The sequence below is a fragment of the Festucalex cinctus genome, chromosome 18 (assembly GCF_051991245.1).
Source record: "Festucalex cinctus isolate MCC-2025b chromosome 18, RoL_Fcin_1.0, whole genome shotgun sequence".
Classification (NCBI taxonomy): Eukaryota; Metazoa; Chordata; class Actinopteri; order Syngnathiformes; family Syngnathidae; genus Festucalex; species Festucalex cinctus.
This window is the reverse complement of record NC_135428.1, coordinates 4489017-4512010: the sequence shown is the minus strand read 5'-3', so window position 1 is coordinate 4512010 and position 22994 is coordinate 4489017. Positions and strand designations below refer to the sequence as shown.

The window sequence follows — 22994 nt, the reverse complement described above, 5'->3', positions numbered from 1 at the left end:
TCTCTTCATAACATGATGTGGCCCTTGCGTCCTTCTGATTTGCAGTGATGGTGCAGTGTTTTGGGGCTGAAGCCGTTGAGGGAGCTTTTTGGGAACTGATGCTTATCAGGCTGTAAAAGATTAAAGACAATCTTCTGCCTGTGGGTGAAAAACATTCTAAGTACCTGAATGCACTAAGCGTGAAAGGGAGAGGACGCACTGCAGATAGGATGTGTTCAATCAATCATGGAAGAAGGTAGATAATATAGAATATTTACAATACATGAAAAGTGTGTTTTTATTACAGTGGAGGCATCTTGAGATGGCATTAATCATCTGCGTCATGACTATTTGTTGAAACAACAGCTGCAGAATGTCTTACCTATCCAACCAATCCAAAAAAAATGAGTCTAGATCTATAAACAAAAAACAAAACAAAAAACACTGATGTGAACTTCCAGTTAATTATATTTTCTAATATTACTTAAACACCATTTACAAAGACAGAGTCTAATGTCAGACTACCATATTTTTGGAAGGAACTCTTGTTTTGTCATATAGACCTTTATTCCATCATATACAAATGTGCTTTTTGACCTAGCGATATTAGCATACTCGATACGAGTGTTACCGAATGACGTACATCGAGAGTCATCAGTCAAACATATTTCATATGGGTTATGATCACTTTAACATTAAAAAATAAATAAATAAATAAATAAATAATAATAAAAAATCACATGGTAAACTAGGATTTTAGAATTATGCAAGGGTACTGATGTTGCTTGTACTTGTGTGACACTGTACATAGCTGCAAGCAAACGGGACGGATGAACATGTCCTGACAATGACCAAAGGACAAAAAACAAACAAACAAACAAAAAAAAAAAAACATCGTTACATCCTCTTCAATGAAATGGTGACACATTTTGCATTCTTTGTGAACTTGTAACCAGCCTTTTAAACACACAAACAAATAGAACATTTTTAACTCATTTACTCCCAAAAACGTATAAATACGTTCTGTTTTAAATATTACCATGCTCCCAAAGATGTATTTATACGTTTTGCCTTTGATGCAGCCTTTGAACTGAAGAGAATGCTTGAAGCAATGGTAGTTATTACAAAAGCGGCCAGCAGATGGCAGCAGAGTATAAGAGATCAAAAAGCTCTTTTCCCCCATAGTTTTAAACAGATTTGTAAGTAATGATGAAACTTAACCATATTTTAATGCTAATTGATGCAAAATGGAAAAATATAGAAATATACTTTTTTTTTTTTTTCTTTTTTTTTTTTTTTCCCCCTGATGTTTTTATAGCAATAAGACACAATATTCTATGGGCCTTGCAAATTCAGTCAAAATCCCGTAAAATAGCGAAAATGTCCTGGGAGTGAATGAGTTAATATGAGATGAACTATCACACTAGTAAGACGTCCCAGCTGTGGCTAATGAGCAGTGTTTGCCATAATAATTATATTTCCTTGTACCTTGACAAAGCTTTGTCTTTACATTGGTGTCAACAACATCGAGTCAAGTGCCGCTTGCAACTGCAGTGGGATTTCTTGAAGGGCAAAAGCGATTCAAAGAAAATCGCTAAAAATGCAATATAAATGGTAATAAAAGCCCGCGCTCCGTTTGGCTACTGGCCAAAGTGCATTTGGATCAGACATTGCAATCCTAAATGTCTTTAACTCTTCGGTTGCCAGCATGTCGGAAACCACTCGCGCCGTACGTCTTTACAGTAATTTCAGTTGAAAGCGGAAACAGAATGCTGAAACGCAATCAGCGCCGCTCGACGTCGAGTGCGTCGGGTGCAATGGATGCACGTAATCTGCGTCAAGTGGAAGTGCAGCCTTGATTATGCAAATGTTGATGCGTTGTGCATCTCGAAGAGCGTTTCAGAAATGCACCAAGTGTGCTGAGCAGCTGAATGGGAACCAATGCGTCTCCAGCCTCAGTGTGTGGCTAAATGCATTATGAGTCACTTTTAATTATGGCCACAATTAACTCATTCACTGCCATTGACGGAAAAAGACGTCAAATGATGCATTTTTTTTGCTGGCCTGGCATTGAATGTGTTAATCATCAATCCGAAGGCCACGATAAAAAGGATTGTTGGTATTACTATTTTCTCATACTGGAGGAGGCTGCATGTGCAGTACAACTCGTTTATTTACTTTTTTTTTTTTTTTGTAATTTCATACTTAACTGCAACAACATTAGCCACTGTATAGCAAAAATGATTGGCACTCATCTTGCAGCCCAGTATCTAAATGTGCCGCTATGATAATCAGCTTTGTTTGGTTGCCTCATCAGCGCTCATGCCCCACAACAGGCGACTGAGAGGAAGTCAGAATAATTACATCACTTAATCGCCGCACTCGGCAGACACTGTGATGGAAGTGACAAAACAAAATGGGCAAATCTTGCTCTAGCCGCATCTGCAAAATCATCATGGACACGAATGTTGACTAACCAGTTATTATTATTAATGCTTGTATGTTAAATTATAATTATAATTATATTATTAATTATATTAATGGTTGTATGTTTAATGCGCGTTCGCATATTTGTCATATAAATGGGTTACTAATTATACTTTAGTGCTTTATCTACACCATATGTTGTCCAAAGTGCTTTACAAAGCCCCATATTCACTTTTTTTGAAAACGTATGGGAGTGCACATTGTTTGTGGAGTGACGGAGTGGTGCGCTAACACAGCTGTGCTAATCTACGGAAAGATTTTCCTTTTCAGTTTAACAATAACTTCCATTAACCACCAGGCTCCATCGCATACAGTGGCCAATAGCAGAACCTATTTTTATTTTTATTTTTTTTCCCACTTTTTGTAAAGTTTTAAATCCATCTGTGTCGTGTCTGTCACAGCAGCTAGCTAGCGCTAAGCTAACTCCTGTGACGGTTCGTCTATCCGGTCCAGCATCCAAGTTTGCAAATCCCTTCATACTATATGACATAAATCAGAGGCCAAAAGTGAAGTAAAAGGCAAAAAATTACCTGGATAGGCTTTTTTTGACTGACTGCTTAACATTAAATATCATGCTCATTAGCCAGCTAAACTTTGCCGTACGCTGCACTTGTAAACACTCCAGGGTGTCGTGTTTTATAGAATGGATGGTGTACCGCCCATTGATTGCATGCGAGTCTCCAGTGCCTTTCACAGATGTTTATTGCTCAGCAATACACCGTAGAACTAAAAGTTTAGGCATACAAAACAAACATTTACTACAAACATGGCATTGTGTTAGCATCTAAGCTAACGATAGATAATTGAAATGCTACTGACCACTTTGGCCTGCTCAATCAACGGCAGTCTTCTTCCACAAGTGATCATCACAGTCATGAATGCTTTAACAGCTTCTTAAATCAACTTTATCCATTTGCTCAACTTTTCCAACGAAGAATGATGACAAAAACAACCAGCTCGAAAGAAAGGAAAAGACGTGTCGTCCAATGCTTGTGGCTGTGTCAATTAAAGGAAACGCTGTGAGCCCGCAACTTCCGGTTTAACATGTCAAAATAAAAGCATCACATTGAAAGAGGAAATAAAGATGGCGGCATTTACACTCCCCCCATCACACAACGTGTGATCAACAAGGAAAATATAAATTGTCCATATTGTCCATTACCTTATATACATACACAAAGTCACTTTCAAAACCCAAAACAAACTCTCTGAAGGACTAACCTACTTATTCAGCCTCGAGTAACAGTACTGTTTTGTGAATGGGCCTTTCTAAGTAAACTGGCTTAGTTGTGAGAGTGCCTTTACTGTCTAGTGTTGTATTACTAACAATTTCAGCTTCCTGACCTTTTCATCAGTTCCTTGAAAGACTTTCACTACCTTTTGCGTGCTTCGACTGATCCTTTGGCATGTCATCATCTTGCAACAGGATAATGTCGTCCAATCTTTACACCTCTCCTGTTTGCTCCAAATTTTCTGTAGTCAGTGGTCAACTAGTCACTACTGACGTCACTTTATTCAAGAAAGTCCTTAATGAAGAGCTGTCCAATCTTGAGGCAGACTGGTCGAGAGGGATGCAAGAACACTTTTCAAAGTCCGCATTTGCCTTTCGCAGATGCCGCCCATATGACTGGAGGCAGGGGGGTTCATGACAAAATCACACCCCGATTTTTTCACATGTTCTTGCTTTTTTCCTTTCATGAATTCCTTTTGGAATTTTCTGCATTTAATGCACTTGAAGATGAATGATGACACTTCATGAGGAAAGCCTAGGATCCAAATACCATTGGAGTGTAGTTCATTGATGGTCATTCCACGACCCTGATGCTTAACCTTCTCATGGCAGTGCTTTATGAGCAATCGAGAAACATGATGTCCCTTTGGGAGGATAGCGGGGTGTTTAACATTGGGATGGAGTGTGGCTTGAGTCAATTGTCCTCCCACCCTCAGGATACCTTGGCTATCCATGAATGGATTCAGCTTGTAAAGCTCAGTAGACTTGTTCCTTTGTATGTCTTTCCCTTGTGCTAAAGACTTGATTTCATCACAGAACGCTTCCCTTTGAACTACACGAATTATGAATTGTTCCGCATTCTTTATTTCTTCTAGTGTCGTAACTTCATTAGATCTTGTTTTAAGACCTTTGACCTCCTTTGCAAGCCGTTTGAGTCTTGCTATGGCTCTTCCAACTCTCTTCCAATCTGAAAACCTTTGAAGTCTATTTGACAGAGACTTCTTCTCCTTTGTCTTTGGTGTGTGAACTTGTGCCTTTTTGACTTGGGTACGAACAACAAACTGGACCTCAGACTTGATCTCTGAAGAGGACTTAGTATCTGGTACGACTTTCTTTACGATGATTCGATGACTCACACCGATTTCATCTTCTTGATCGTAATCAATGTCAGTGCTGCTGTTGCCGATAATGCTCCAACCCAACACAGACCTTAGGGCATATGGCTGGTTCTCATTGCCCATGACGACATCCCTGGGAAGTAGGGCTTGGGTGCAGTTATAGCCGATTAACAATCCTACTTCACAATCGAGTTCAGGGGACATTTCTTCTGCTAAATGTTTTAAATGAGGCCAGGACTTTGCAGTTGTGCTTGTGGGTATATGGAATCTGTTTGCTGGTATGTAATCTCTAGTGTAGGTTTTTGGAAGTTTGATTTTAGTGTCAGAGTTGATACCTCTCACTTGTAGTCCTAACACCTTTTGACTTTTCACCAACTTTGTTTTTGATGTCATTGTTGACACTTCAAGTTTTACTGGCATTTTCTTAGCACACAACGTTTCAGCTGCATCTTCCAGGATGAAGGTTGTATCGCTCTGATTGTCAAGTAAGGCATACAATAGAACTTCCTTGTCAGGTTCATTTGTCGAGGAGACATAGACGGGAACAATAGCTGAGGTACGAATGCTGCCTTTCTCTTGTATGACTCTGTTAGATGTAGCTTGCTGTGTTTCTGTAGGTTCAGACTGTTGGTGATTGTCTCCTTTGTTTTCATTTAACTCTTCTTGTTTGATACTTTCCTCTCGTTCTTGGTCCTTCTTCTCACGATCTTGATGTAGGCATGTAGGATGATGTTTTCCGCACAAATCACATACACTCCTGGATGTGCAAGCTTTAGATATATGGCCACTATTAAGGCAGCCAAAACACAACCTTTCTAGTTGGACAAACTTAATCCTTTCCTCAACTGCCTTTTCCATTATCTTGCGACACTTATGAAGCGTATGACCCTTCTTCTTGCAAAATAGGCATATGAGGCTTGTCTTTTCTTCACTTGCGTTAGTGGTGAAAGTTTTAACACTCACCTTTTCGCTTCGTTGAGACTTAGATTGTTCTCGCTGTAATGGCTTCGAGCTTTCTTGTTCAGTTGTCTTTATTGCGTACAATGATGTAATGGGATTACATGCAATCCGAGTCTCTGTGTTGAGAAATTTCACAAAGAATTGGAAATCAGGAAACATATTGTACTGGTCTTGATAAATTGTGACTTCTCTGTTCCAACGTGAGCTCAACCATTCTGGTAACTTGACAATGATCCTTTGGTTCTCCACACAGTCATTGAGTGCTTGTAGACCATGAATATATGGCATAGCTGATTCCACACTGCTCAGAAAGTCAACAAACTCACGTAGGTTCTCATAGTCTTTGTGTCCAATTTTTTGCCATGTGTATATTTTCTCACGATATGACTTGGCAACTATAAATGGATTACCAAATCTGTCTTCAAGTATGTCCCACGCAGCACGATATGCGGTTTCTGTTGCAACAAGAAAATGGCCTTCGATCGCTTTTTTAGCTGTGCCACCAACATACTTGCGCAGAAAGAACAGCTTTTCTTGAGCTGGCAAGTTCTTGCGATCAATCAAAGTACTGAATGACAACTTCCAGTCATTATACTTGAGAGGATCTCCTGTGAAGACCTCAGGCTCTGGGATTGGAACTCGATTAGCTGTTATTGCTTCAGCAAGAATTCTCACAAGATCACAGGAAGATTCTTGAGAAGTTGCTACTTGAGTGGCAGGAATTGGGTTGGTTGGTTCCGGAATAGTGGTGTGTGTAGCAGGATACTGAAGAGTAGTTTCAGTTTTTACCTTATTCAAATGCGGGACTTGACTGGGCTTGGCTTGCTTCATAGAAGCTTGGGAGACTGGTGCTTGATGAGCTGGAATAAATGGCTCACTTAAAGGGTTAAGTGCACATGGTTGTTGTAGCGCTTCGGAATAAACTTTCAGTCTTGCTTGTGCTGCAACATGCCCTTTGAGTTCTTCTAATCGTTCTATTTCTCTTCTTTTCTTTTCCAGGTTCATTTTCCTATCGGCACTTTCTGCTATGAAATGAGCTCTTTTCTTCGCATTCTCTGCTTCAAGTCTTTCAATTTCTTCCCTTTGTTGATGTTGGGCATTCATTATCTTTAGCACCTCTTGTGTAGCCATAACTTCAGCTTCTGCTTGTTTTGCATTTAAAGACAAGACAGAAGAGTGTGTAGAAGCTTTGGAAGAAGCCTTTGACTTTGTGGTTTTAAGTGAGGAGATACTGGATACTGTGCTGTCAAACACTGATTTTGAATCTGGCCAAGCTATGTCTTGTGAATCAACGCCATTTATGAAGTGTTGAGCCTTTAAATTTGCAATTTTTGTAAATGCCTGGCATGTGTCGTTCATTTTCCGAATGTAGGGTTCGGGACTTGAATTGGCTCTTATTTCGAGGTAGGTATGGTCAATGTCAACTTGGATGGAATTGATTGAATTTATAATCTCATCAATCAGATCGCCAGCATCATTATCCTTAATTGACCGTTTCAAACCATTCATGTGATACTTCCATCTTGTGTACAGCTTTACAAAACTTGTATTCAAATCGTACAATTTGTCATGTAGCAGAGCCATTCCCTTTTCAGTAAGCTTTCGTGTGCGTCCAGATTTCCTAATTTCAGGTGGCTGTTGTGAATCATCCGCACCAACCTGGCCTTGTGTGTCCTGTCCTGTTTCTTCACCTTGCTCCTCTTCTTCCACTTGCTGTGACATGGTCTGCTCTGCATCATGTTCTTCTTCAGACTCTGCATGGGTTGCCTCCTCAGATGGCAGAAAGCTACTTTCTCCTTTGTGTGACATATTAAATGTAGTGTGATAAGTGTGTCTAAACTTGAATGGATGTATTCTCTAATGAGTGAAATTATGCAATGGAATGTGAATCTCCTTGGTACCTTAATTCGCTATTTGTGTAATGCACACCAAACTACAATATCACATTAACACATTTAAACAATAAGACATAGCAAGTAGTACAGTGTAAACACAGACTAAATATGAAAAACTCACATATATGTTCGAACAACACTTTACATTTAACTTAAAACAACTTTGTATCAGCTGGAAGAATAGAGAATGTACTTGTCTACTTTAGTTTCACCTGCAGAATATATGCCCACTGCTACTTTAGAAAAACACACATGAATGTTTGTATGATAAACTTGATGGCAATCAACAAGTACTTTTGTTACTTTCAAGACACGATCCTCAATGTGCTTGCTTGTGTAACCTTGTCAACTTGCCGCTTGAATCCACACGAAACAGTTCACGGTGACGCTTTCATTCCCCGCATGGGCCTGCAGTCAGTGCTTCTTCACCTCGGAGTCCTCAACGACGCAGAAGTGTTCTACTGTACCGCCCATTGATTGCATGCGAGTCTCCAGTGCCTTTCACAGATGTTTATTGCTCAGCAATACACCGTAGAACTAAAAGTTTAGGCATACAAAACAAACATTTACTACAAACATGGCATTGTGTTAGCATCTAAGCTAACGATAGATAATTGAAATGCTACTGACCACTTTGGCCTGCTCAATCAACGGCAGTCTTCTTCCACAAGTGATCATCACAGTCATGAATGCTTTAACAGCTTCTTAAATCAACTTTATCCATTTGCTCAACTTTTCCAACGAAGAATGATGACAAAAACAACCAGCTCGAAAGAAAGGAAAAGACGTGTCGTCCAATGCTTGTGGCTGTGTCAATTAAAGGAAACGCTGTGAGCCCGCAACTTCCGGTTTAACATGTCAAAATAAAAGCATCACATTGAAAGAGGAAATAAAGATGGCGGCATTTACAGATGGATAATATTATTAATATAGTTTGTATTATTATTAGCAGCAGCAGTAGCCATTGAATGAACTTTTAGGCTTTAAAAAAAATTGGTATAAACTCAACTGTTACTTCAGGGTGCTTAAACATCACTTAAATGTCTGACACATTTGAGGCAGAACAACTTTCATTCTTGGTTTTTTAGATACACTATATAGTAAAAAAAAAACAAAAAAAAACATTACAACATCTCGACATTACACACATGCAATGGTAAAATGGAAGAAAACGACAATTCATACATTTCATCTCAACCCAAACTATTGCTAATCATATCGAATATAATCTACACCAGAAAAGGGTGACATTTTATTCCCACGAAGACTTCTGATTCGTCTAATCCGTGCGCAAGTTCATAAGAAGCAGAAAAAAGAGTTGCCTGATATAGACGACTAAGAATAGCAGCAGAAGAAAAGCTCCTTAGAAAATAAATGTTGGAATTTGAGTCCTCTGTCAGATAAAAAAAAAAAAAATGAAAGAAAGAAAAAAAAAACCCCACAGTATGCTTTAAAGAATAATCTCCTCTCGGGATGGATTCTGAAGGCCGCTGTCATGGCTACTTATTGAGAGTTATTTTAATGGTTTGACAAAAGTCACATTTGACAAAGTGCTTCCATTCCTTAAATATATGTCACAATTCAGATACAAATCCAATGAAACTGGGCCGTATAGTGGTTAAATGTAAATCAAAACAGAATGCAATGATTTGCACATTCTGTTCAAACTATTCAATTGAATGACAAGCTGTTTAATTAATGTAGTAGTAGTAGTAGTAGGTACCATGCAAAAAGAAAGTCATATCAATACCCAGCAATATGGAAATGTGTGCTGCGGTCTGATGAGTCCACATTTCAAATAGTTTTTTTTTTTTTGCAAAGTATGGATGTGAAGACAATGTTTTGATTGCTCATGTCACAGATGTCGGAAATAAACGATTAGCGTGGTCGTCATCAAATTCCAGCGGATGTTTATATTCCATAATTATTTGAATCACAAAACTAATTGATGTCCATATTAACGACGCAAAATAGAATTAGGATGTGTGCACAGTATAATGTGAATTGCTATATCCCAGTAAAGCTGCCTTTTTTGGTCTCTTTGTGGTTTTATTTGTCTATAGTCACCAAAAGTACACAATAGTAGAATAGTGCATGAAAATGATGAATGAATGTTCTTATAATTGCATGTACACTGAGTAGCCATGTCTTAAAAGTTTTAATATCACCAGAAGAATAATTAATTTCTACCCTACCCACAAACCTCAGAACGGTTGGTCACCTTTTCAGCGGATCTTGAATTAATTATCTGGCAGTAATGTAATTCAAAGCACGATGATAAATAAGCTAAAATGCTGAATGAATATCCCTGCTTACACTTTCTCAAAGTAAGCCCCTTGTTATTATTAGCATCACCACAAATATATTTAAAAAAAAAAATGCAATTGTCATGAAAATAAAGTACTGTAAGGCAAATCGAACATATTTAGCTCCTTTTTACACATCCGCTAGGTGTCCCACGAGCTGATTTTGCAGTATTAATCGCACGCTCGTAGTGTTCGAACATTTTTTTATTTTTTTTTAATGTTGACAGAAGCTGCTGTTTGGCTCTTATTGCGGCCCAATTCAAGCAATAATTAAAACTGAGGGGGGAAAAAAAAAACGCACTAACATGTTTCATGACATTCTCCGGTTAACAGTATTCACGATTTCAAAATGTAGCATGCATACAACGTTGATTATAGCTGTACAATTAAAAACAAAGCGTTGTATTCGTCGATATGCGATGAATTGGACCCCCCCCGCCCCCCACAGATGTCACATAGCTGACCACCACTTGGCGCACGCATGCAGCCTGCATTGCAAGGCCGACCGAACCGGACGTTAGCCGTTTTGACACAATTAAAAAAATAAAATAAAAAATAAAAAGGAGCGACTTACATCAAGAGAGGTGGTCCCGGAGTGTGGTCGTCATTTATATGCGGCGTCACCACTCGTCTTCATGCCTGTGCTGGTACCGATGGATCTGGTCTGATCCAGATGTGTGTGGCGACCCAGGCTGCCCGCGCGCTCGCGTGGTCATGGGGGCTTTCAAAAATCAAATACTTCAAAAAAAAAAAAAAAAAAAAAATGCTTTAAGTTTGCATGAGCAAGGGGGGGGGGCGGAAAAAAATCGGCATGTGGACGGCTGGCTTGGCCAAAGTGAGCTGCGCGCGTGCGTGTGCGTGAGCGTGTGCGTGTGCTGGGAGGTGGGCTCTATTGTCTCCGGCTGTGCATGACATCATCTCGGGCCAATGGGGGAGCGCACGAGATCAAGAGGAGCCACGGGCGTACATGTTGATTATTGAGACACGGTCATGCTTATATTCGTTATTATCGTCAGCATCCGATTTCTTTGTCCTGCTGTTTCAGTTCAATAACACAATATTGCAATGAATTCAAATGAGATATGGCTTTTAAGTTACTTGAAATACTTTCAATGAGATTTTGTAACAACTGTGAGTAAAAGTAAAATGGCAGGAGAAAGATAAATGTGCAAAAACACGTCAAAAACAACAATTTAAGTACGGTAACAAACGTATTTGTAGATCGTGTACATCATCATGTACATCTATTTGATAGTTCTAAGGTTCAGGGTTCGTTTTCTATTTATTTATTTATTTATTTATTTATTTATTTTTAACTCTTTGACTGCCAAAGACGTTTAATCACGATTAATAAAATCACAATGTATGCCGCCATAAACGTTAAATAACGACATTTTTTGTATTTTTTGTATATATATATTTTTTTTTCATCAATGGGCACTGCAACATCTTAGAGCAGCGCTGCCTGGTCAATGGGTTGTGGAATCAAAAACACTCACTAACTATGGCCACCAGAAGGCAGCATTGTATCTCTTCAATGGGCTGCCCGTGGATCAAATTACAATGAAAGATGACGAAATCTGATAAAATAGAACGTTTTCAAGGATGACGTGAATGATAACGTTTTGATAACGTGTGGCAGTAAAAGAGTTAATGAAGCCTTCCTGTGTTGAGTGTTCATGTTTTCTCGATTCCTGCCTGCAATGAAACATATAATTATTTAGTTGTTATTGTTTGGTGTTCTATAACAGGTCAAACATACTCCTCGGCCAATTCATTAGGTACACCTGTTTAACTCTAAGGCCAAAATGTTGAATTCCATTGGTTGCGTAATTTGGCAACTAATGTGCAATTAGAAAAGCTCTGAGAGTTGCCAAAATCATTTTCAGGATATGTTGTTAAATGTGGTTCTAAGAGTTGCTAATTGTTGTTGTTGCCATTGCATGATCATGTCATTGCATCATTACATTGAATATTATGTCGATGGAATACGGCAGTGTTCAGATTGATCAGCCATCAAATAAGAAAAAAAGGCTCATATTTATTTGTAAGTGTTGTATACTATAAACACATTATAGGTGGGCTATATTCTCTTATTTATTTATTTATTTATTTATTATTAATTTGCATTTTTAATTTTGTATTTATGTTTTTATTATTAAAATGTATTTTTTTAAAACGGTTTCTTTTAATTATCCTATTTATTTCATATTATTTTTTTATCTTTTTATTTTTGCTTTATGTATTTGCTTTACTCAGATTGTTAGTGCAACTGACTTCCTAGCCAAACAAAATGTCTCTGAGCTAAATATTTTTAAAATGCTCCTCTTCATCTCCCCCCCCTGCCGCCCCCCAAAAAAGCAAACAAACAAACAAGCAATTTGTCCTGCATGCAACAGCTGCTGCAGTCAGCCAACAAAATGATTGAGGCAACTGTGACTTGACTGCTTCGCTATTGAGCTGAGCTGCCACTATTACTGACATAACTCACAATAATGCCGAGCAGATAGGCAGACGGGCTGTGTATTCTTCTGACTGTGTGACAGAGAAATCATTTTGTGTCTTTTAGAGGGAAACGTGTGCCTTTTGGCTTTTTTCGGGTCACTTTTAAAGTGTAGCTGAATTAGTTGCTGAGTGCTAAATTTAGCTAACAGACCTCAGAGACCTCATCCATGACAGAAAGCGACTCGTTGCACTTTTGTTTTGTTTCCTATTAGAATATAGACTTAATTGTTAAAAGTAACTCATTCACTCCCAGCCATTTTCACATTTCGCAATCCTGTTCGCTCCCGGCTGTTTTACTGGATTTTGACTGATTTTGCAAGGCCCACAGAATATTGTGTTTTATTGCTATAAAAGCAAGCCTATCAAAAGAAAGATTAAAGTCTCTTCTTTCATCAGAAAAAAAAAAAAAAAAAAAGTATGTTTCTATCTGTTTCCGTTTTGCAGCAATTAGCATTAGAAGAGAGCTAAGTTTCATCAGTTTTAACAAATCTATTTAAAATTGTAAGTAATTTAGCTTTTTTTTTTTTTTCTACATGGCCCTGGTTGATCTCCTTTGCTCTGCTGCCACCTGCTGGCCGTTTGTGTAATAACTACTATTTCTGCAACCGTTCTTTGCAGTTGAGAGGCTGCATCAAAGCCTTCTGTATGCTCTAGCATAAAAAGAACACACAAAAAAAAACAAAAAAACGTATAAATACGTCTTTGGGACACTTAAAACACAAAAAAACGTATTTACACGTTATTTGGAGCAAAGGAGTTAAAAAGAAAATACTAGATGCAAAATGTACTAAAAGCAAAACAACTGAACTGTACTGAGTGATTCATTAGTGTACCACTAGAGGGAGCACTAGTAACACACTTTTAGTCTTGTGATATGTAATAGACATGGGAGGAATGGATGTACAGGATCTCGTTATAAAGATGTGTCAATAAACTGTGTAGTACCAGGCAGTGTGTTAAGCGATGTATAAAATGTTTACCAAGCAATCCATCATAATTAGTAATTAGTAATTTAGTAATAGTAATTACTAAAGTAATTATAGTAATTTAGTAATTTAAAAAGGAAATGTCTGCTTTTATTTTTGAAATAGGTGACATCAACACCAATTCAAACCAAGTAATCGTCTAATTCAGTTACTCTCCCAATTTCTAGTCAGCAATCTGTGTAATTCTATTATAGGAAATATTTGTTTATAAACAAATCATATATTTACATGACATTGTCACCACATATTATTGTTATTATTGTTATTATTATTATTATTATTATTATTATTATTATTATTATTATTATTAGAGAGTTTCTTGCTCCCCAAGAGGGGATCAATTACTGTACTTAATAAGTGTTCACTTTTCATAATGTATGTACTGAGTAACCCGCAAATGGGCCCCGCGGAAATGACGGCAGGGGGGAGCGCTATTGATCAGCATAATATATGGTTGCGCTTATAACAACTCACTTGGCCAGTTAATGCAGTCAATTGATAGAAAATGAAGTGGCTAATCTCACAATTACTCATAATGTAACTAAGGGGTTTAGATATTAATTTTGGTTACGTAAAAAAAAAAAAAAAACACTGAAAAAAACAAAACTAAAAAATTGAGTATAATACATTAATTTATGAAAAATGCAAGAACATTAAAAAAAATACATATTAAAAAACAGAACAAAACATAGTTATAGAAATAATCAATTCAACATCTATTCCTAACCCCTTATCATTACTTCCTTATTAAAATATAGTATAGTATTTAGGAAAATCAGAATCAGATTTTTTTGGCCAAGTAAGTACAAACACACAAGGAATTTGTCTTCACAGTCACAACCCACCCGAGAAACATGAAAAATAACAATGACCAACAGAGGGAGACAGAATGCGAAGCCTGGCGGTTCGCTACTGAGCATCCTGAGTTTCTTTGATGTGGGGAAAAAAGGGGGGGGGGGGGGGGGGAGGAAGTGGGGGAGAAAAAAAAAACAAGCTCAATCTGGGTTCTTTAGAGGGGGGCACAGACTTCCGCACACAGTAAAACAATCATGCCATACATACAACATAATACAAATATTAATAAATTAATATTTAATATATGGTACATCATCATAATAATAATAATAATAATAATAATAATAATAATAATAATAATAATCCATCCATTTTTGTTTTGGGGTTTTTGGGTAAATAAATAACATTATTTAATATAAACGTAATAATAATGTTCCTATCTATACATATAGTATTCCAATTTGTAAAAAAAAAACTTGTCACAATACTATATTTACATACTAATATGTAGTGCATCCATCCATTTTCTTGACCGCTTATTCCTCACTAGGGTCGCGGGGGGTGCTGGAGCCTATCTCGGCTGGCTCTGGGCAGTAGGCGGGGTACACCGTGGACTGGTCGCCAGCCAATCGCAGGGCAACCAATATGTAGTTATACATAATATTTTAATAACTTCAGTGCATCACTGATCCTTTAATATAATATAGTTCCTTCACTTGTTTCATTCACAATCCGATATCAGTGAACTTTTCATAGACAGTACTAATTGTTGTCAGCGTCTCAATATATTGTTTGTATGTGTGCATATGATACACATTAGCTGCTATAGTGCACATAAAATCCACTAGTTCTCTCCTCCCCAGTACAGATGATATACGCTGTAGTTAGACAATGATCTCATATGCGGATCAGGAAGTTATGTCATGTGGTCGGATCATAAAATATATTGGTGCCTTTAGGTCTACTTCACGCCAACATTTAACACATAAATAGAGAAAATGTGACACGGTGAGGTTTTGTTCTGCTTTGCCCCAATCACTCTGAAATATATTTTAGTATTAAGTTTGAACATGGCCTCGAAGAAAAGATTAAGAGGTGCAATGACAGAGAGCGGACAGTTGCGGGTTCAAGTTGACAATAATAAAAAGACGTAACCATAAAAATGAGGTGAAATGGGGCTTTCAGTCGAAAAAAAACACACACAAAAATCGCCAAAATGACAAAGTAAAAATATTTTATGACATGTTAAGATTAGATAATTGAAGCGTTATTTTAATTGGTATAGAAGTTATGGTTTAAGTGGCGAATGTTGCTACATTTGACTCTAGATAACAGTACGGCAGCTGTGGCTCATGTTCATGTGCAAGTGGACCTAAAATTGGATCCAGCGTGGGCACGCCTAGTAACAATTGTACTCTGGAAATTAAGACAATAAGGCATCTTACATTATCATAAATTACCAACATTTATTTCCATTTTTTTATACATTAAACATGCATATCAATATATTGAAATCTGACACTTCTACTGAAATTATTCTGTAAATATGTCTTTACAAATAAAATGAAATAAATAAATAACACCCAGGTAAATACAGTTCATATCTTTTGATATGGCACGTCGTCTCAAACAACAAAACCAGTTCAGTGATTGTGCTTATTCTCAATGCAAAAGTGGACTTTTGCTTTTTGACTGTGCTTTTTCTAATAGTGATGTTAGCGAACGGTCACAGTGTCAAGTGTGACAAATAAGAAATATGAAATGTCACTGAACATTTGTGAAACCAGGATAAGATGCCTTTCACCAATTTGCTCGCACGTACGCGCACACATGTAAACACGCTCAAATTGTAAACGCAATTCAAAGCAGGCACTCTGGCCCGGTGGACCTTTTATAAAAGAAAATGTCTTTTAACTATATGACTATACCAACCATCATACGGATGAAAAGCGTTGAGAGATTACTGCTGAGATTCACATTACAGGAGCACATCAACACGTCGTTGTTCAAACGTCACATACTGCACTTCTAAAATAGATTTCCAAGAAATTCTTTTTCTGACACGTGCAGAAAAAAAAGAAAGTCTTTCACAAAGTCCACACGCACAATGTTCATTTGTTACATGATATACAATGAATATTTAATGTAAAGCTCAAGTAACAAATACCAATGCACACACGTTTAACAATTACTTTTCCCTCTTTCCATTTATATGAGTTGACATCCGATGCGCTAGTTTTATTTGTATATAAATCTTTGTAGAAAGTCATATCATAAAAATGTAAAAACTAAAAGAACTGTCTCTAAACATTAAGATGAGGAAGCGTTAATGTTAGATGAAAATGTTAAACTGAATTAACAGGAAGAGGGAAAAAAAAGTGCTAAGTTGGTAGCATGACGGATATTATAACTGTAAACTTCTGTGAAAACAAAAAAAAACAACATTCTTGAAAGTGTAAAAAGAAGGTGCCCAGCCGTCCTCGCCGTCTCAGAAACCAGGCACGTGGCAGTAGGCCTCCAACGAGGACAGCAGGATGTAGATGAACCACAGGGAGAGGAAGAGGAAGAAGGTGAGGAGCTTGGCTGTCCGTGGGCCGCCGAGCTCTCCGCCCGATATGCTCGGACGGCGGCGGTAGAGCAGCACCAACACGCACGCCAACGCCATGATGGTGAAGAGGGTGACGGAGAAGGCCAGGGAGCCCGGTTCAACCTTGAAACTCTTGCCTCTGGTCTTCCAGTAAACCGAGGCGATGGTCCACGCCACCCCAATGCCCAGGAACACGTTGACCGCGTTGCTGCCCGTCACGTTCCCGATGGACGCGTCGGCATATTGGTCCTGGATGGCGGCCACTTTACTCGCAAATGTGTCTGGAACACAAGATGGGACATGAGAGGGTTTGTCAAATGCAACTTAAGACGTCTCCAGCTCACTCAGGACTCTGAACAGGATACAAAGTAGTCAATAGATGGATAGATGGTAGCTTTTTGGGACTAATGAGTGCTGATGTAGAAGTAGGGGTCTGAAACACTTGGCTCCGGGGCCATTTGTGGCCCATAAAATGATTTTGTGGTCCACTAACTACTTGATGCCAAAGTCTAATGTTAGTGTGACACCACCTCTTTTTCCGCATTCTTGCCCTGAGCCTTTTGTGTGTTATTTAAAAAAAACAAAAAACTTTTGGACAACCATAGGTCAGATTCATAGTGTTGTAGTCAAGACCACACCAACCGAGACTAAGATATTGTCGAGACTCGAGAGGATTGACGCTGACACAAGAGCAGGACTTTTACAGGTCAAGACCAAGACAAGCTCAAGACTCTTGGAGATCGTGACGTGAAGCCAAGACCAAGATCTTAAGAGGTTGAAACCAAGAAAAGACTTTTGAAAATCGATACTGTGTCAAGACAAAGACCAAGACTTTTTAAAATCGATACAGAGACAAGCCCAAGACCAAGACTTTTGCAGATGGAGAAAGACTTTAAGAGCTCAAGACAAAGATAAGACCAAAACCTTAGGAGTTTGAGACCGAAACAAGACCAAGATCTTTGGAGGTCGAGACCGAGACAAGACCAAGACCTTGGGGTCGAAACTGAGACAAGATCAAGCCTGCTGGATGTTGAGACCAAGACCAAGACCTTTGGACGTTGAGACTGAGACAAGGCCAAGACTTTTGGAGGTCGAGACCAAGACCTTTGGAGGTCGAGACTGAGACAAGACCAAGACTATTGGCGTTTGAAACCAAACCAAGACAAGACTAAGACCAAGACCTTAGGACGCCGAGACCGAGACAAGACCAAGACCAAGACCTTGGAAGTCGAGACTGAGACAAGACCAAGCCTTCTGGGGGTCAAGACCAAGACAAGACCAAGACCAAGACCTTTGGAGGTTGAGACTGGGACAAGACCAACAATTTTGGAGGTTGAGACCAAGACTACAGAGGTCGAAACCAAGACAAGACAAGACAAGACTAAGACCAAGTCCAAGACCTTTGGAGGTCAAGACAGAGACCAAAACAAATCTCAAATCTAGAGGGCTTGGCACTCCAGGGGACACCAGGAAGGCAGTACAGCACCTGCATTCTGTGTTTCTCATTGATTACAGTAGTACAGGCCTGGTCTCGACCGGTTTTGCTAAAATAAATAAATAATAATCCTGAGTCCGCCGTGGTCCGGCGCAGAGACAAGATCGAGTAACAATGCCTTGGATTCCGAGACAAGACAGAGATAAGTAAGTGGCCTCGAGATCGCGCTTGGTGACAGCTTTCAGTGAAATGTAATTCTGAAGTGACACCAAATGGAAGCAAAAGATATCCTGTCACCCAGTCCCAATCACGTCTTTTTCAAAACCCGCCATGAAGAGAACGGTTGGGACGAGAACAGCCAATTTCAAGAAGAACAGATGACAGAATGTTTTTTTGTTTGTTTTTTTAAGGAAAATATATTTAAACTCGGGGTGTCAGGCGATTAAAATTTTTAATCGCAATTAATCGCATGACTTCAATAGTTAACTCACGATTAATCACAACTTTTATTTCTGTTCTTAATGAACAAGATTTTTTTTTTAAAGTTTTCATACTCTAACAAAAACAGAAAAAAATTAAACTATTAAACTAAAATTAAACTAATAGGATAGAATAGAATAATAATAGTAATAGAATAGTTAAACTAAAATTAAACTAATAAAAATATGGTTGCATCTTTTAGTCATTGATACAGCAATTTCATAATTCATAAAATGGAGTTAAAATAAAAAAAAAAACAAAAAAAAACAAGAGTGTGATATTGGTTTGTGTTGGTCATTTTTCTGCCACTAGATGGCATGGTTGCCATGAATTTTTCTTTTCCTAATAATAGCAATCTAATCTTTAACATGAAGTAACGTGAAATTCTGAACATTTTTTAAAATTGCAAAAATACAACTTGACCCCAGTCTCCACAAATATATGTATAATTAATAAATGCATTACTGCTAAATTTTGACTGGATGTCTCTGCTGCGTTACGAGTGGAATTGTTACTTTCCAAGTAAGGGGCAGGTCATTAATCGTGCGTTAAAAAAATTAGTGGCATTAAAGGAACTTTAAATTAACTAAAAATTAATGCACTAATTTTGACTCCTCTAATTTAAACCCCTTTTTGGTTGAATACTTGCTTCAGCCCAAACACGCCCAGAATCTGTTTCCAGAGACCCGCACATAAATTGAGTTTGAAACACATTTAATTAAAAAAGAACATGAACAAGTTCATTATTTATCCATAAATTGTTAGAAATAATGCAATTATATGACATAGCTTGTTGCTCTTCTTCGAAAGGAACCCATCCCACACACAATCGCTTTTACTACCGGATAAAATGTCAAAGACGACACCGGCAATTTAATTGTGAAAATATTGTTGGCCCATTATAAAACAATGGACTCTTATATAATCTGAAGTGCACTCTACCCGGAAGGCTGATGGCGCTTCTCTCCATCGCCAAGTTTCATAAAACTCGCCCCCACATTAAAAAAAAAAAAAAAAAAAAAGCACATCGTGGCATAAAGCGAAACCATTTCATTGACTCTAGTCAGCAAAAGTGCGTGTAAATCCTGAGCGCTCAGCATTTGCTCTTCTGCGCAATAAAGAAAAGTATCTATTGTGTGAAGCTTAAACAAACAAACATTTAGACACTTGTATGTAAATATTCTGTGTCATTTTCCTCTCAGTGTAAGGTTAATAACCCAAAACATGTATAAATTAAAGTTCCAGACGTTTGCCACACAATGACTCAGCACAAAGGGAGGTTTTTATACACACAAAAAAAACTTGTTTAGACAGAGATTGAGGCAAAGGTTACACAGTTCTCCCCAAACAGCTGCTCCTTGCAGCCGAGGCAAACATCAGACATAACGACAGCAGACAACCCACCTGGGACAGACGTGCCCAGGGCCACGAACACCACGGCGGTGACCGAGTCCTTCAGGCCGACGGTGCACCCGAAATGCGAGGCCAGGTCCCCGGTCACGGCTGTCAGGACGCCAATTAATGAGATGGACACGAAGAAACAGGCCCACCCGTTCCAGTACTCGGTGGGTGGGACGAAAGCAAACAGCACTTTCCAGAAAACCGTCAGGAAGTGCATTATGTAATCAAAGCAGGAGGGCAAGCGCTCTTCGCCGCTTTCTTCCTCGTCGTCATCACCTGGGGAAAGGTAGAAGAGACTGGGATTAAGGTCTAAAATACACGCGCGCTGATCATGCCTGTACTACTTCCGATTTGATAGCTGCCATAGCGTTTAGTCAGCTATCGTTCTGTGAGTGGATCATATAAACACGCTGGTTCATCTGCACAATCAAAACCCTGCAGTGATCTCATCTCAATTGCACTGCATTAAATTGAACGATGTTTCCGATACTGTCCGCCTCTTGCGGCTAAATCAGGCAACCGAAATCGAAGAAAGATCGAGAAAGACCAGAATCTTTTCACCTAAAGTCTTTAAGTAAGCAAGTAAGTAGATGGAGGAAGTAAGTAGGTTGGTAAAGTAAGTAAGTAAGGAAGTACAGTTGATTGTTTTGGTTGTTTTGATATTTTCAGAGACTGAAATTGACATGAGTGGAGATGTGCGCGTGAATTTCGGTGGCGATTGACAGCATTTTTGTGTCATTAAGCGATGTTTAGCGTTTGTACATTTGCAGTTGTGTTCATAAGTTTACATACCCCAAGTGTATGGAAACTTTCAAGTACAACCGTAAGTAAGTAGGTAGGTAGGTAGGTAGGTAGGTAAAGTAAGTATAGGTAAGTAAGTAATTGGGTAGGCTAAGTAAGGAAGTAAATACTGTAGGGTAAGTAAGTACCGGTAAGTAGCTTAAGTAATATTTTCACGACGATAAGTCGCACCTAAAAGCCTTCAATTTTTTCAAAAGCTGACCATGCGCCTTATAATCCAGTGCGCCTTATATATGGATCAATATTGAGCCGCAACAGGTCTCGCTGACAAGACGCTATCGGTGACCCTGCACGATCGGTGACGTGCATGCGCAGAAGATCCCGCCATTTTGGATCGCTAGCTAATACAAATACTTCACCTCAGAGCAAATAATAAAAACAGCTGTTTATTCATTTTGGGAGTGAATGGAGTTGTCAGAAAGCTGGTTTGTAACCTATTAATAAAGTTTGACTGACCTGTTTTGTTGACATTCCCTTTAGCGCAGCACCATCTAATGGATGCATAATGTAACCCCAGCCTCTACTGTAGTGCCTTATATATGGAAAAAGTTTTAAAACATGTCATTCATTGAAGGTGCGCCTTATAATGAGGTGCGCCTTATAGTGCGGAAAATACAGTAAGTAAGTAAGTAAGTAACTTAACCTCCCCTATTTAAGTAGTTGGTGAGTGAAGTAAGGATTCGGTGAGGGGGCCTCGTATAAATGCAGGAAGTGTACTTTCTATTTATAAACTCTGCAACGCAAACATAGGTGAACTCTGGGAGAAAAATAGCGAAAAGAGCATGTTAAGAAAAATGACACATCGAGCGTGCAAGTCATATTTTGTAAGCGCTTATGTGCACGACTGCCGATCTAAAAGGTCATGAAAGCAAGAAAAGGGAGAGAATATATATATATATATATATATATATATATATATATATATATATATATATATATATATATATATATATATATATATATATATATATATATATTTCACCACAGCGCAAACATTACTATAAATACTTGATGGCCATTAATTGTACAGGCAGGGGAGAACTGGCTCAGTTTTTAATGATGAGCCACATGCATTTTTAATCAAGTGTCTGTCTGGGTGGGGAAAAATGCAAGAAATGAGCACATAGTTGCAAAAGTGTTTGCTTGCACAAGTAAAAAGGCTTAAAATAGAAACTATAGAGCACTCAGTAGTAGGGATGTAACGATATCCAAACATCACGATGCGATATTATCACGATATGAAGGTCACAAAACGATAATTATCACGATATTGTGTGTGTGTGGGGGGGGGAGGTTGGTGATATTTAAAAAAGATCATATGGTAAAAAAAAAAAAAAAAAAAAAACACACTAAAAAAAAGCTGACAATTATTATCTGACAATTAGCATAGATTTGAAACATAGAAGGCCAAAACATCCCTTATGAAAATTAAATTGCACTAATAAACTAGCCAATAGAGGGTGCTAGAACTGCACAAATGGAAATCAACCTGACTTTTTTTTTTTTTTTTTTACAGATGTGGTCCGACGATATTGTGGCAGTTTTAATATCGCGATATCACGATATTGCCCTTATCGTTACATCCCTACTCAGTAGTGTGTACTCTAACAAGAATAAGATGGTAATATGTAAGAAAAGTGGAAAAATAATTCCCTCTTGCACTTTCGTGCTTGGTGGAGATATATTTCATTCATTTCAAACGGTTTTTCTTGAAATGGATTCTTGGCAAAGAGTAATATTTCGGCTGCTGGACGGCCATCAAAAACGAGGCCGGTGAGACGCAGCTGGCGAACGGAATCGAGCTCACGGCAATATCGACCTTCCACAGGTCCCGGTCAGAGAGGAGTGACGTGACGAGACGGGCAGGCTCACCTGCGCTGACAGTGACGGCGCTCACAAACTGTTCCCTCCAGCTGCTGCTCCCCACCACCAGAGCCAGGTTGGTCTTCTTAATCAGCTTGTCCACCGTACTCTGCCGACATGACAAAACGCTGCGTGAACATGACACTGCATACTAATTTGAATGAA

The 22994-nt window shown here is 38.5% G+C and overlaps 3 protein-coding genes across 7 annotated transcripts in view; all 3 read right to left on the bottom strand.

The window, feature by feature from the left end:
* The window catches only part of LOC144006792 (uncharacterized), a 31188-nt gene extending 20463 nt beyond the window's left edge, over positions 1–10725 (bottom strand). The window contains exon 1 of the mRNA XM_077505836.1: positions 10551–10725. The gene's annotated coding sequence lies outside the window, so the exon portion shown is untranslated. The remainder of the gene's footprint in view (positions 1–10550) is intronic.
* LOC144006149 (uncharacterized) lies at positions 3118–8575 on the bottom strand. Of its 2 annotated transcripts, XR_013279746.1 has the most exons (3): positions 8301–8575; positions 3286–8207; positions 3118–3192 (listed from the first exon to the last, which is right to left on the bottom strand). XR_013279746.1 is itself a non-coding variant. In XM_077504855.1 (2 exons), the coding sequence occupies exon 2, from the start codon at positions 7582–7584 to the stop codon at positions 3994–3996; it is 3591 nt and encodes a 1196-aa protein (XP_077360981.1). In that variant the 5' UTR covers positions 7585–8207; positions 8301–8575; the 3' UTR covers positions 3199–3993. The 2 variants fall into 2 exon arrangements, 1 of the variants encoding a protein (XP_077360981.1); XM_077504855.1 differs by lacking the exon at positions 3118–3192 and having other exon boundaries at positions 3199–8207.
* A 4989-nt stretch (positions 10726–15714) lies between the features above and the next one.
* The window catches only part of slc8a4a (solute carrier family 8 member 4a), a 32500-nt gene continuing 25220 nt past the window's right edge, over positions 15715–22994 (bottom strand). For all 4 annotated transcript variants that reach the window (XM_077504296.1, XM_077504299.1, XM_077504298.1 and 1 more), the window contains 3 exons: positions 22839–22938; positions 20169–20441; positions 15715–17130 (listed from right to left, as the gene is read on the bottom strand). In XM_077504296.1, coding sequence (XP_077360422.1) covers positions 16751–17130; positions 20169–20441; positions 22839–22938 — 753 coding nt within the window. In that variant the 3' untranslated portion in view covers positions 15715–16750. The remainder of the gene's footprint in view (positions 17131–20168; positions 20442–22838; positions 22939–22994) is intronic.

Coding starts and splice junctions, on each gene's coding strand:
- LOC144006149 (XM_077504855.1), bottom strand. CDS start 7,584: ATGTCACACAAAGGAGAAAGTAGCTTTCTGCCATCTGAGGAGGCAACC.